At 35.0% G+C, this 14820-nt stretch overlaps 1 protein-coding gene across 2 annotated transcripts in view; it reads right to left on the bottom strand.

Moving 5' to 3' along the window:
• Positions 1-14820, bottom strand: part of LOC111057290 (transketolase-like protein 2) — a 67213-nt gene that overhangs the window by 15058 nt on the left and 37335 nt on the right. For both annotated transcript variants that reach the window (XM_022344715.2, XM_022344716.2), the window contains exons 7-9: positions 4899-5036; positions 785-911; positions 405-544 (exon numbers count right to left, since the gene is read on the bottom strand). In XM_022344715.2, coding sequence (XP_022200407.1) covers positions 405-544; positions 785-911; positions 4899-5036 — 405 coding nt within the window. The remainder of the gene's footprint in view (positions 1-404; positions 545-784; positions 912-4898; positions 5037-14820) is intronic.

Here is a 14820-nt window from a genome sequence, read left to right on the forward strand (position 1 = left end):
CTATACCATTGGTAAAACAGGAGCCCTTTCGTAATGAATTAAAATACCATTTAAATACACAGAAACTGAAGGTGATCGGAAAATGATGACCTTCGGCAGTGGTATTCGGACTGATCTTGACTTTATGGGAAGCAAATCTAGCTAGATCAGCTGTTTTTATTTACAACTGTAAAACAGCATCTTTCTAACCTAGAAACAGACCCGGAATTATGTTTTCTGTGCAGTGTAGTAAAAAAGCCTTCTTATGAGATTCAAGCATAAAGTTTTACATGAAATTAAAATGAGAAGGGGATATTAATAAACAACCAATTACAATATCATACTCTTAGATTGAACGAAATGTACATAATGAAATGATTGAAGTTTCAGAGCTTCTAACTATTACTTGAAATTGTATACCTTACCTGGAACTTTTCATCATTCTTGTAGATGACAGCTGTGTTAGGCCTTGATGTACGAATGAAGCAGACTCCCTTTGTGTTGGCTGCAATTTCAACGGCTCGTTCTGTGCTCACTGCATCACACGGGTAGAAAACTGTCGATCCTGTAGATTAAAGAAAATTCCCATGAGACCTCCATATTTTCAGCTTTGTTGAACGTTAAACGTTATGAAACAATCCTTCCTACTTTATCCAATTTTCAATAAATGAAATTTTGATCAAATTTTTAGGACAGAAAGATATATTTAACATCTTATCAACATTTTACATCCAACTGTAGCTTACTTGAGTAATGATACTTGAGTATTTCTGCTGGTTACTCATTAAATAGCTCCAAAACTGACCTGGAATTGAACGGAACAAAGCAATATCCTCCAAAGCCATCTGACTTGGGCCATCCTCTCCAATACTGACTCCACAGTGAGATCCAACAAAGTTCACGTTGGTCTGAGAAATGGCTCCCATACGAATCTGCAAATTAAACAAATATAGTCTTCAGGATTGATGAAGTATGGTTTGTAGATTCTGTAGTTCTTGCACTATAAACTTGTCGGTATTCCAATTATACTTCTCATGTATTGATACAAAGTTACAAAATTTGAATATGAAAAGGCATCAACATCTTCATCTATATAATAAGAGAGAGTAGGGTTGTATTTGTTCGTGTGTTCGTTTGTTCGCATCAAAACATGTCAACTTGTGGATTGCATATCGGAAAAACGGGAATGATTTAGATCTCCAAATTTTGCACATAGATTCTAAAAATATCAAGTCCAAATTTCAATTTTCCTTCTAGATTTTTCATAATTAATGTTCAAATTTGTTTAAATTATGGGACATACGATTTCATACGGCGATTTCACATTCAAATCATATGATAAAATTAAAAAAAAAAAACAGCTGTTCTATTATTGCTTTCTACCTGCTTCAACTTAACCTCAATAATATTGTTTTTATAATTGTATTCATAAATATTTTTAATAATAAAATTGTTATTATAATTATTATTATTAAGATTATAATAGTATTATTTGATAATTATATTTTCATTTTCACAAACTCTGTATAATAATAAGGTGAATGTGAAACTGCTGCATCAAAGAAATTATCTCAAAAACATCTGTTTAGAAAAAACATAGTTTTGAAACTTCGTTTTTCTGATGCAATGTATAGGCCTACATGTGGCATGGATTATTAATTTTCAGCTAGAACAGTTTTTTGAGACAAAGTGCTAAATAAACGTATACAGTTTTATCAATGGTGTATCGGCAATATGAATACGCATGCAGTTAATAAATAAGGCTTTGAATAAAGGTGCTGATATTCTTACATAAATAAATTATTCTCTTCCATTTTTATTTATTTTACAGTCCCAAAATTATTCGAGACCTGATAGAATGATTGACTCACTGTACAGTCAGTCGAAAATTTTAATATTGAAATGAGGGGTATTTTGGCAAGCTGAACAAAAATAAGGTCCAATGCACCTTTTCGATATTTCTCCAAGTGAAAAATTAGTTTTGAGGGTTGTCAAAACTCCCCCTGAAAGGGAAACTATTCAACTTATCCTATCTTTTAAAATAACAATGATTTCTGCGTTGAATAACATGTTTCTTGCCAACAACAATCGAACTCTTTGTGAATTTAGATACAACCTACACTGTAGATTTATATAATTCTATCAATTAAATACATGGAAATTGAAGTATTTATTTCAGTCAGTTTATGGTTAGTTGATGAAATTGTTGATTAATTGTAGAGCGAACTGCACGGCGAATTGTAATGGAGGACTCTGATGGGCTGAAAAGTTCAGCGTTCGGAGTTCGGTACGGTTAACAGTTAAAACAGAGGCGAGCGGCACGGTGAACGGTTCGGAGTACGGTACGGCGAATGTTTAACAGTTGATTTTTAACTTTATGAAACATTTATGCTCATGTTCGCTGAAAGGCGCGATGTTCGGCGGAATGCACGGTTTGCTGCGCGGTTCGAGGTTCGGTTCAGCTTGTGTAGTCGCACCTTTAGATGATACAAGACATTTATACTGATCACAGATCAAAGCAACATAATAATCTATACCATAATAAAGGAAAGAACTGGCTTATACACGTATACATGTGTAGAGGATAGGAAAATTATTTTTTCCTACAGTTACCTTGAAAAGTGGCCATTGCTGCACTGATTACAGAACGCAAAGAATCACTTTTCCGCTCTAGTGCGGGAATAATTTTTTCTGCACTCCAGATTTGCAACATGGCAACGCAAAATACTTAGTAGGTTATATGGAGCAACAGTGCAGCAAAATCAAAATGAAGTTGGTAACAGTGACTGGGCTGCTATAGTGAGCAGAGGTGCAACGAAGCACAACGAGCACAGCATTAATTATATATTATAACCAAGGACATCGACAGCACAGTGCCACCACAGCACACACCACACAGCCGCCCCGCCATTCAAACACACATACATTAGTCAATTTGACAATAAATTAAGGTTTTTATCAATAATAAAATTACACAGAAAAACATTTGATGCATTTCAGGCAATTTTACCCATAATTACCCACTTTTTATATTCAATGGTAACTGTAGGAAAAATTTAATGTGAAATACGTGCGCAAAGTTCCTCTGCTACACTCAACAAACCATTCCGCCCTCGCCTACGGCTCGGGCGTAAACGTTTCTTTCGGTGCAGCAAACTGTCACTTTGCGCACTAGTTGCACAAATAACTATTGACGCATCATCACGTCTGAACTACTGGACTGATTTAGGCCTACTTGAAAAGTTGCATATAAATTCTTAATCAACCGAGGATTCTTATAGGCCTATTATCAATTCTTCTAGATTTCATTGAGTCAAGTTTTCAGTTTGTTGAGTTAAAAAATAGACCCTTGCGAAGCACGGGTTACCTGCTAGTTTATTATATTTATATGAATTAACTGTTCAAAACAAGGTCATGTACAATAATTTTTTACACAAAAAATGAAATAAAACTATAAAATCACATTGAAAAAGTATTGGTTATTGTTAGATCAATTGAAACGATCAGCCATCTTTATAATAATAACATCAAAGCTTGTCAACCAATGCTGACAGTGTGAAGGGAATCTAACTACAGTGAAAAAAAAAATGCTGGTAAACTTCAAGTTTACTTTTGTAAAACAGACAACTTTTAAACTATCAACATTTTTGCACACTTTTAGCTCTAGAATAAAACAATGATTAACTGTTTTTTCCCATATAAAAAGTGAATTGTCCAGTCAAGGAAAGGTTATAGAGGAAAAAGTTGAGAAGACATATTTTGACCCCGCAGTTTTGTTTAGGGTAGTAAGGAGGTGAACATATCAAAAGTCCCCATCCCACCCCTTGTGCTAAGGGCGTGGGGGTGGTTCAAAGGTACCATTTTGTGGTTTCTCGCATAAAACTCAAAAACTATGTATTTCAAGGACTTGACTGGCATATAACAAATTGAAGCTTACATAATTTCCTACAATATTCATTCCACAACTTTTTCCATATCTCCTCTAGTTTTCGAGATATCCGCTCTTGAAGGTGTGACATTTTTGAAAAGAACACGTTTGCCACCACTTTTTTCTATTTTTGCTCTTATAACTTTTTGAAAATCGACGGAGAAAATCCATGCTGATTATGAGCTTATAAGGCATTAAATTCTCTTCAATTTTGAGTATAATTTCACACTTCCACGAATCTCCCTACACTTTTTACAACAGCTTTAGTGTTGAGTGTGACATTTCCATTTGACAAAGGAACTTGGAAGGGATGTTTTAAACAAAATTTTTGACTTCGCAGCTTTGTTGAGACTAGTTAGGAGGAGAACATATCAAAAGTCCCCATTCCTAACTCATGTGCTAAGGGGATGAGGGTGGTTTAAGAGTTGCATTTTTCAACATTTTGCTTCCACGCTCATATCTTGAGAACAATGCGTTCAACCGACATAACTAACTACTCAAAAATGAAGCTTGATAAATTCTCTACACTTTTTGTTTTGAGAAATTTTGTGATATTCCCAAGAGTTCCCGAGATATTCGCTCTTGAAGGTGTGTAATTGTTAAAATAGAAGGTTTTTATCCAATGTTTTGCTCTTTCAGGGCTTATAATTCTCCAACAATGCATCATAAAAACTGATGCTAATCGTAGATTTGTGGAGTATTTAATTCTCTTTGAAATCATGTATTATTTCACTATTTCAAGTTTTCCTTTAATTGTTATGGCAGCTTCAATTTGGGGGGTGGAATTTTCACCCCCCACGCTCTTAGCACGATGGTTTGGGGTGGGGACTTTTGATATGTTTATCTCCTTACTACCCTAAACAGAACTGTCGCGTCAAAAATCGTCTTCCAATCACTTTCCTCTATACCCTTTTTTGAGCATTCATTGCCTGGACTAGAATGGAAGAAACAAGAATGCGCATAGTAGGAGTGTAAAATAAGAGGGGATTACCTGATCAAAGGCACGTGTGAAGAATGTGGCAAATGTTGATACAAAGGCGATTGTTCTATCTCTGCATGCAGCTCCGATTGCCACGCCGACCAGATTCTGTTCTGCGATAAAGCATTCGATGTGTCTTGAAGGGTCAACCTGCAACAATCAGCCAATCAACTATTTTTAGCCCCACAATAAGCGCCCTATAATAAGCGTCACCGGTATTCATTTCATTTTTCTCATTATGTAGATAACAATATTCGATTTTCATTTTCGAGACTTACCAGATCTCGAATTGAATGGGTTTCATTCAATATTCTACAACTTTTTACTAAAATATTTGTAACAATTTTTTTTTACATATCTTCTGTTGACAGACCAAAAGGTCAGCCAATGACGTCATGGAGTTTCTTTTACTTTCACATATTTCATGCATTTGAACTCAATTTCCTTCTGGTGGCAGTACCAAGTCATGATCAGGTATTTCGTGTGTATTTACATTTTGTACGCATTAAATAATTTACATTTTGTACGCATTAAATAATTTACATTTTGTACGCATTAAATAATTTACATTTTGTACCAATTTCTCTGGTTGCTTTTTTGTTATAGTTCACGTTAAAAATGACAAAGGAGAGAGATAAGAGAGTGTTGCCGATTTTCTGCCTTTCCACTACCTTCTATAGAGAATAGCTGATACCGGTATATCTGATGTAACATTAACTGTTCATTCTTGTTCAATATAATCAATTATAATTTATTCGTCAAAATATATTTTTCAATGATTAAATGATAAATTTTCATAATTGAGATGAAATATTTTGTTCTTTTTATATGGCGCTACAGCCCATGGTGAGCCTTGGCCTCCGCAACTATCAACCTCCACGCATCTCTATCATTGTTAATTATCATCTTAAATATTTTGTTAATTAATTATATTTCTTTGATGAAAAACTATCTGGAAACGTTGCGGAGTTAGAAAATGATAGGCTTTGTCAAATGATAAATAAGGAAAGCAACACCAATGTTAATCAAATACTGCCATTATAACGTGGCCTCACTATAGTATTGTATAATTGAAATTGAAATTGAATGATAAAACTAAAAAGCATAATATCAATTTATTTCTTCACAAGAAATCAGATCGGAAACAACAGGCTGTGTTGCAAAACTGTTTCTTTACATGGTAAATACGATTGGAGGAAGCTCCAAGGTTCAGACAACCTTGGTTGTTACTTATGGTAATGGATATTACTTATGGTAATGTCTTACATTACCATAAGCTCGTAATGTAATACGAGCTTATGGCTCGTATTACATTAGAATACCAGGCAGGGTAAGTAAGACACTAGGAAAGAGGTAAAACACTGTGTCACTCCCACAATCTTGGTGATCCGGCTGGTGTCTCACTCGGGACACCAAAATCTGGTGACTCGGCTATGTCCCCAGTCTAATAATCACCATGAGAATTCGCTCGGACACCACGATTGGGGGAGTGAGGCAGTAACTTGGTGCTTGCTACGGAACCGCGTCAAACTGGGCTGGCGACAAAGTGGGCCGATGACAAACTGGGCTGGTTTTCCAGCCCAGTTTGTCGTTGCATGCACCGCCAAACTTGCACTCTGAGGAATGCTGCCCAGTTTGACGGCGTGCAACTTTGTCGTCTGGTGACAAAATCTGAGTGCAAGTTTGGCGGTGCATGCACCGAGTGCACCGAGTCGGTGGTGTCCGAGCGAGTTCTCATGGTGATTAGACTGGGGACATAGCCGAGTCACCAGATTTTGGTGTCCCGAGTGAGACACCAGCCGGATCACCAAGATTGTGTGAGTGACACAGTGTTTTACCTCTTTCCTAGTGTCTTACTTACCCTGCCTGGTATTCAAATGTAATACTTGCACTCTCAAGAGTTTGTGTCTACTATCGATTATCAGATTAGATTAGATTTCTTTATTTATGTATGCTACAATATTTACTGGCTTATACACTAATTTACATTAAATGACGATAATGCTAGTTATTCAACGAATTTCACTAACTATAAATCTTATTGATTTATTACATGTTCAATGAAATATGCATAGTCGAAGTGTTATCAAGGGTATTCCAATTTGTATTCCATACAATTCAAAAGTCTTACAATACTGGAGAATCGCCAATAAAATTCATTCATGAAAATAATAAGAATCATCTTATAATAAGATTCACGACTGCTCCTAGGCAGTAAAATCAAATGTCTCTGTATTATAAGACCTTGTAGGTTTTATGAGAAAGGCGCCACTTTAGGTTGGATGACCATTGTTTCCAATATTTAATACTTCTTGCACCAACATACTACAGAGTAGATCTGGTAGACTTCATAAATGAGCTTCAAAGATACATTAAAACGGGCGAACATATAAGCTATTAAGCTACCTGAATTGTGAATATTGTTCCAAACAGGGAGGGATTGCAGAAACTAAAAAACGGAATTAGTCAAGGACTTCCGGCAAGTGATTAAGTTCTATGGATGTGTAGTCCATCTGACATGAGTCAATGTAATTTTCGTATTGTTATTTAGGACGTTGACTGATTTATTCTTTAGCGCTCTTTTACTCTTCTCTCTCACTCATTCTTTCTCTCTCTCTCTCTCACGCACACACACACACACACACACACACCAATGCTTGGGCACACACTTTACGCACTAAACGGGCTTTAGGGTTGTGTGGCAGAGAGGACCATGAGTCCTAACTCTGCCCTAATAAAGGCAATAAATCAATCAATCTCTCACTCACTCTCTCTCTCACTCTCTCCCTCCCTCTATTCTCTCTCTCTGTTTAAATCGAGGCTTTTGTCATCATTAATAAATGATACAATAGCAAAAGGTCATTATGATTGGTAGGGTTTGGTGCATTCATGCTCTCATTTCATGCATAGTTTCATCATTACTTCTCATCTTTTTTATTTAAAGTCTGTTCACAATGTTTTGTAATAGACCACCTTCATACTTTATTTCTTACCTATTTCATGTACCCTCTATTGTATTGTATTATGAAGTTTAAATTTTTCATTGTATACTTTCATGATAAGTTTCATTTCACATGGATGCAAATAACAACTTTTCTTTCCTCTAGTTTGCTAATGTAATCTAAAATAATTTTCATGACTTGATATGAATACTATATTATTTTCTTTGATATTTCTAATAGATTAATACTGATGCGAAACTGTTAAATAATTATTAATTTCTTAAGTTTGATTTATTATTGCCAATTTTTGTAAATGTTACCATAGGCAACAGCCTTGTAAGAAATGTCAATAAATATCTTATCTTATCACCCTCTCTCTCTCACACTCACACACACAGACACAAACCAATGCTTGTAAGAGGGGGTCATACGGGGAGGCACACACTTTCCGCACTAAACGGGCTCATCATGATTCAGTGCACCAATCAAGCTGAAATTTCATATGTATATTCGATAGTTATAAATGAATACCCCCATAACAAAAAAGAAATTAAATTTCATTTTTTTTCTCATAGGAATTTAACTGTCGAAATGGGCTCACTCAAATTCCGGCTATACGGGGTGATTACACACATGTCATGACGTAGGCGTAACCGTTAGGAGGGTGACCAATGCAATAGATGCAGGTATTTGAATTGTCTTCGGAATACAACGACGTTACCAATTCTACTAGTTCCTTCCACTTTCTAGAAGGGTAGTTTTGTATTGAAACTGACCAAAGTAAACGTCCCCATTCACTCTCAGAACTTCTACTCTCACATAGTTATGATCTTCAGTCTTCAGTGAGATATCGTTCTCTCACGAGTTAGTTTCTACATTTTATGTGAGTTGTTTATATTGGATAACATGAAAAATTAGGTTTTGAATCAAGCCTTCAGAGAAATTCATGCTTTCAACATTGATAACTTATATTAAAATAATAGCAGAAGAGAAAAAAAAGAACTTGGATTAGCATTGCTTGCTTATGTTGATTATTCATCCGGGGAAGTTTTGTAAGGAAAGACGCTCAGAGGCAGCAGTTGAAGCAATTTTTTACATGATTATTGTAGCTGGAATTTAGTAGAAACTTTGTGAAAATCGATGTTTTATTTACAACTTATACCCCTGCCATGTATAATTCTAAATATCTTGTCAAATTCACGAGAATAGTTGGTTAGCTTTGTGAAGTTCTAGAAGGTAGTAGCCTTATTTTATTATGTTTTACCATAGAAAAATATAACATTATTGTATTATTTATTATTCTATTTTAGATACAATCAAATTATTGGTCTCTGGTATTATTGACAAGGCAGACGTCTCCTGCTCAAAAACACAAAAACATTCTATGAAATAATCTCCATCCATTAAAATTACCATAGCGCAATACTTAAATTTTTCCAAAAAACGTAAACTGAGAAATAGAACAAGAGAAAATTTGATAACAGCAATGAATAGATTAGAAATAGTTCTTGTTTGAAATTGACTTTCAAATTTAATCAGAATCATCAATTTTTCACAAAATTTAAATAGAAATGCAACTGGTTATAATGAGATACATAAAGTCAGTATCTGTTGGAAAAAACGGGTTTGTGATCCTTGTATGTCATTGGACAAAGCAGATAACCTCATTCATTTTCTAATGCAGCAATGATGATAGATTGATGTAAGGTATGTAGAAGTATAATAAACCAGGCACCAGAATATTGAGTGTAATTCATGGGAACGTATAATTGAATCATGAAGAGATATATTTTCCTCTATTCTTTTATGCCGGCATTACTTGAATCAAAACTATTATTTATTTTAGAAGGCGGTGGAAAATGTTAACAAAACAAATGACAACAATAATGCTCTCCTATGAAATGCACTGATTGGAAAAAAGGAATCTATTTGATACAAAATCCTCTACTCATCAATTATCTACAATGCAACATCAAATCGAGCTCATTCCAATAAACAATAAGGGAGACATTACTTGTTGAGGAAAACGTTTTTTTCAGGAACAAATAAGTTTTTATGGAAACTTATTATTGGTAATGAGAGCTGAATTCACACTGACACTCAAACCGGCCGATGCCTAAGCGATAAATTGATGAGTAATAGATATTATAAAATTATAGAAACTATCCTGCCATCTGGCAGTCAATGAGCGAATGGATACAATTTCAAAGACATGCTTGTCACAAAATCGTCCATAAACATTGCCCCAAGAAGATGAGCTTTAGCATCAAGGAAACTTTTTCCCTCCTCTTGAATTGATTGATGAACAGTTCTGAGAGCTAGAAACGGTGACTCACTCAAACCGAAGACGACAGTTTTTAATTCAAAAATTTGTATGGGATCATTAGACGAAAATCTCCATAACAAACGCTGAAATTTTCGACATGATTCATCGACAAGAATCTGTCTGTACATCTGCTTTATATCAGCAGTAATGGCGATGGAAAACAACCGAAAATTAACTAATAAAACGAAAATATCAGTTTGCAACTTGGGTCCGACATGAAGTATGTCATTCAACGACACACCAGTAGTAGTTTTTGCGCCTGCATCAAAAACGATACGCAAAGGCGTCGACTGACTCTGAGTTTTGATTACAGCGCGATGAGGTATAAAATAACCACTCTTATCATTCTGATTTTCGACCAATCCCATGTGACCTTGCTCAAGATGGTCCAAGATTACATCATGATAGGCTAAACGCATGTTTGGATCCCGCATGAGTCGTTTCTCCAAACTGATGAGCCGGTGTTCTGACATAGTATATGAATCACCGAGACAATCAGGAGATTTAGAGAACGATAGTGAAACAACAAACCTCCCTGAGTCTTGTCGCCGAACGGTCGAAGTAAAGTTGTTCTCACATTCCAGTTCCTCCTCCGTGAGTTGTTTTCCTAAATCCGGAATGTTTTCAACTTCCCAAAATTTTCGAATTAAACTATCCAACGGTGACGTGAGACAAGTAGTCATCAGACATGTTGAATGTCCAAATGATTGAGATAAAATAGGAGCTCTACCCATTAAAATATAACCATAAACGCTTTCCAAAGCCGTCAAAAAATTTGAATCAATTTCCACTCGACCACTTTGAAAAATAGAGGGTACTAATTCAGCTCCTACAATAGCATAAATTTCGCTGGGGATAGATCTCATCAGCGAGTTGAAGACCAATCAAGTTTGATAATTTCGAATTATGATTTTACTACCTGGAAAATGTTCCATGATTTTTTCGACGACTAATGGTTCAATAGAAAACTTTGCATTAGAATCGAATCTGGATTGAAGCGTGACAAATGTGCACCCAGCAACTGATTGCGAATTTCTGCCGAAACCATTCACAACTAAATGGAAAGGGAAGAAAGACAAGTGTAATTTTCGACAAAGTTTACGAGTGATAAAATGACTCTGACTCGCTGAATCCACTAAGATTCTAATTTTGTGCAATCTACCTTTCTTATCAGGGACTTCAACTTGCGCGGTAGATAGGAGGACACTATACTGAGATACATTCGAGTCTATTGAACAACAGTTGATAGTATTATTTTCTACTATTTTTGCCTCCGAATTTGGAACAGATCCAAAATGTAAAACTGAATTATGTTTTTGATGACATTGATTGCAATAATTAGCAAACGTACAAGCTGTACTACGGTGAGATGGCGAAAAACATTTCAAGCAACAACCCTTCTCCTTCACAAAACGGAAGCGATCCCAAGGCGATAACTGAAGAAACTGGCGACAATCAATTAATTTGTGATTTGTCAATGAGTATTTCAGACACTCCAACAGCTTTGTAGGTGCCTTGGTCTCTTGCGAATTCGATTGAACGACTAGAACATTAGATTTTGCGATTTGTTTCACTACTGGCTTACATGACTTAGAAAATCCTTCATAAGGCAACAATTTTATTTGTTTTTCTTTAAATGACACAAAATCAGCATATGTAGGATCATCATTGGCATGTAGTGAAGTTTCAAATGCTTTCCAAGAAACAGGGTCCAATATTTTCAAAGCTTGAAACAGGAATATAGTATCAGATACATCTTCACCACGTAAGCGTTTCAAGGATGTAATAGAACTACAGAATTGATCCAATATTGAAACTAAACCAGCACGAGACTCAGATCTAAGACTATTGAATTCGAAAATTTGTTCCAAATAAGCATTAGTCTGAGAGCGGGGATCATTAAACCGCTTAACCAACGATTGCCAAATAACTTCATAATTATTAGCAATGGGTGGCAAATGACGAGCAACATAAGCAGCTTCTCCATTCAGCTTACTTACAAGATGTTGCACCTTGTGTTGATCTGAAATCGATTTGTTATCATGGATCATGCATTTGAACATTTCATAAAATACAGACCATTTCGATTGATCTCCCACAAACACAGGAATTTCGATTTTCGGTAAAAGATTTGTAGAATCATTAGTCATTGCAGGTTGAATAGGGTTAGATGCAGGCACGACTTCACTACGTTTATTCAATTCCCTAGCAACAGCCTCAATATATTCATACATTTAGATATGTGAATTACTAAATTTCGGTACAAATTCGGGATCATTTTCCATTTCAAGTTCCTGTATTTCCAACTCAGTTGCCTCATATTGGATAATACTTGTTAAAGTGGGACTATAAAGAATTAGAAACTGCTTAGCACTTGCATCTTCTTTCAACGTCCTTTTAGACAAATCATCAAAGTACGTTGAATTCGTGTAAAATATTGTTCAAGTTTAGCTCGCTTGAGCTTCAACTTTCTGTCACTCATGATTGGATAATATTTAATTCTTTTCATTAATCATAATGAGATTATGATAACAAGAATGAACGATTTCGAACGTGAACGAAATGATAATCATAGTATAACGATTGTACAGAGAAATCACAAATACAAAGTAGGAATAAGCGATAATTTTATCTGCAGTGCTGAACAATGAGTTTCTGTTGAGCAAGCAGATAAGCACTGCTGCTTTGCAAGCAGTTACAACACAAATGCACAGTCTGCAACGCAACCACTAGCATAATAACGATTCATATTTCGAAATCAATTTTACAGTGCAAATTGAATTGAATATATTGAAAAATGAATGCCAAAACAAATGTATTTTAAAAGAAAAATTAGACGATGCGGTCCGGTTGACCAGAATGGTACGTAAATACTGGTTCTTTAAATTTAAATAGTTCAAAATACAAGCTTTAATTACTCTTATGTGGACTGTATAAAACGAATCGAATCTTTGTGCTGGATAATATATCCATTCAGAAAAACCATATACATAGAACATATAGAAAATCAGAAAAGGTACTCACCAAATCCCAAGTCCAATATGTCTTGAATCGAATTGTTTGCCTACTTCTATTTGAGGCAGTCAATGAGCAAATGAATACAATTTCAAATGGTCTCAACAATATCAATCTTCAACTGCATTAATCAGTTTTAGGATTCAAGTAAGTTATAATAATTGTTATTGATTACTGACTTATATTTATTGAGAGTTCACTTGGAATGTTAACATTGGATTTCGTCAATTCTATGTATTTTAGAATAAATTTCTCAATTTGACAATAGCCTACAACTAATCCGAATAAAATGGAGTTTGCATAAAATACTCTAGAAATGATCTATTTTTATAATAGACAACTCCTGATACATAACACTATTATTATATCAAGTTCTACAGTTATAATAGAGTGTGAAGTTTTCTTGTTCCTCGAGAATTATTGAAGAGTCTCGTTTTTATTATTTTAATTACAATTGTATGTTCATTCATAATTTTACATCTATCAATACTGAGGGTTCCTCTTATGTCAACTCTTCCCTATGTTTTCCCTCTTATACATAATTATTATTTATTTCAATTAAAAACTCTCAGTAATATAACTTTATTACAATCTACATCTACATTTACTACAAAGTGAAACATCTGAAACTGTGGAAATTCCATACTCATTCCTTACAACAATATTTCATCAGTGTTTTCACAATTATTTGAAAAAACTTATATTAAAATGTACAGTGAACCATATCAATTATTTTGTAATTGTTTAAGGAAGCAATAAACGGGTTATTTATTTATTTATTGAAGCTCTATCAGTCAGTGATTCTGTTGTCCCTGGAGTCACTCAGTCACAGCCTAGAATGAACAACTTTCAATCTTAGCTGCAATATTGTCAATTGATTGTTTCAAAATTGGTGTTTGGAGAGAGATTTCTACATTATATTCTCAGCACCAGAAAGTCACATTTGCCTAGTTCATTCAATAATGAATGGAAATTCATCAGAAATGAAGATTGAATATTTTTGTTTGCTAGTTGGAATCAATTTTAGAAGCTTTTGGAGTTGAAAATTTGAGTTTAGCAGCCTATGACACATTTCAGATCATGTAAGCAGAACATCATCATATTATTCTGTTGGAGTAGGCATGTAGATTGTGATAAAAATCTTATCAACTAGGTACATTAATTTGAAGATAACCCAGAAAGTTTTGCAAAGTCTTCGTCCTCAATATATTTTATACATATTTTTGAACTGCCTTGGAGCCCTAAGAAGAGTTATCACGCGATGTGAAGAAATGGTTGGTTCAAATTATCAAATCAGGGGGCCCCCTCCTTGTTATAATTATTTATAATTTATCATGTATAATGTACCTATTCTTCAGCAAATATGAAGAGTACTTTGTCTTCATAATCTCAGCATGTATCTGTATGTTAAACACCTATGTATACACTAATCACATCAGGACTTGGGCATGGTTTAAAAGTAGCCCAGTTTGGCGGCGTGCAACTTTGTCGTTTGGTGACAAAATCTCGGGAGTGCCAGTTTGTCAATGCGTGCACCGCAAAAACTTGCACTCTAAGGAATGCAGCCCAGTTTGACGGCGTACAACTTTGCCGCATGGTGACAAAATCTGAGGAATGCCAATTTGTCGTTGCATGCACCGCCAAACTTGCA

The sequence above is a fragment of the Nilaparvata lugens genome, chromosome X (assembly GCF_014356525.2).
Source record: "Nilaparvata lugens isolate BPH chromosome X, ASM1435652v1, whole genome shotgun sequence".
In the NCBI taxonomy this organism is placed as follows: domain Eukaryota; kingdom Metazoa; phylum Arthropoda; class Insecta; order Hemiptera; family Delphacidae; genus Nilaparvata; species Nilaparvata lugens.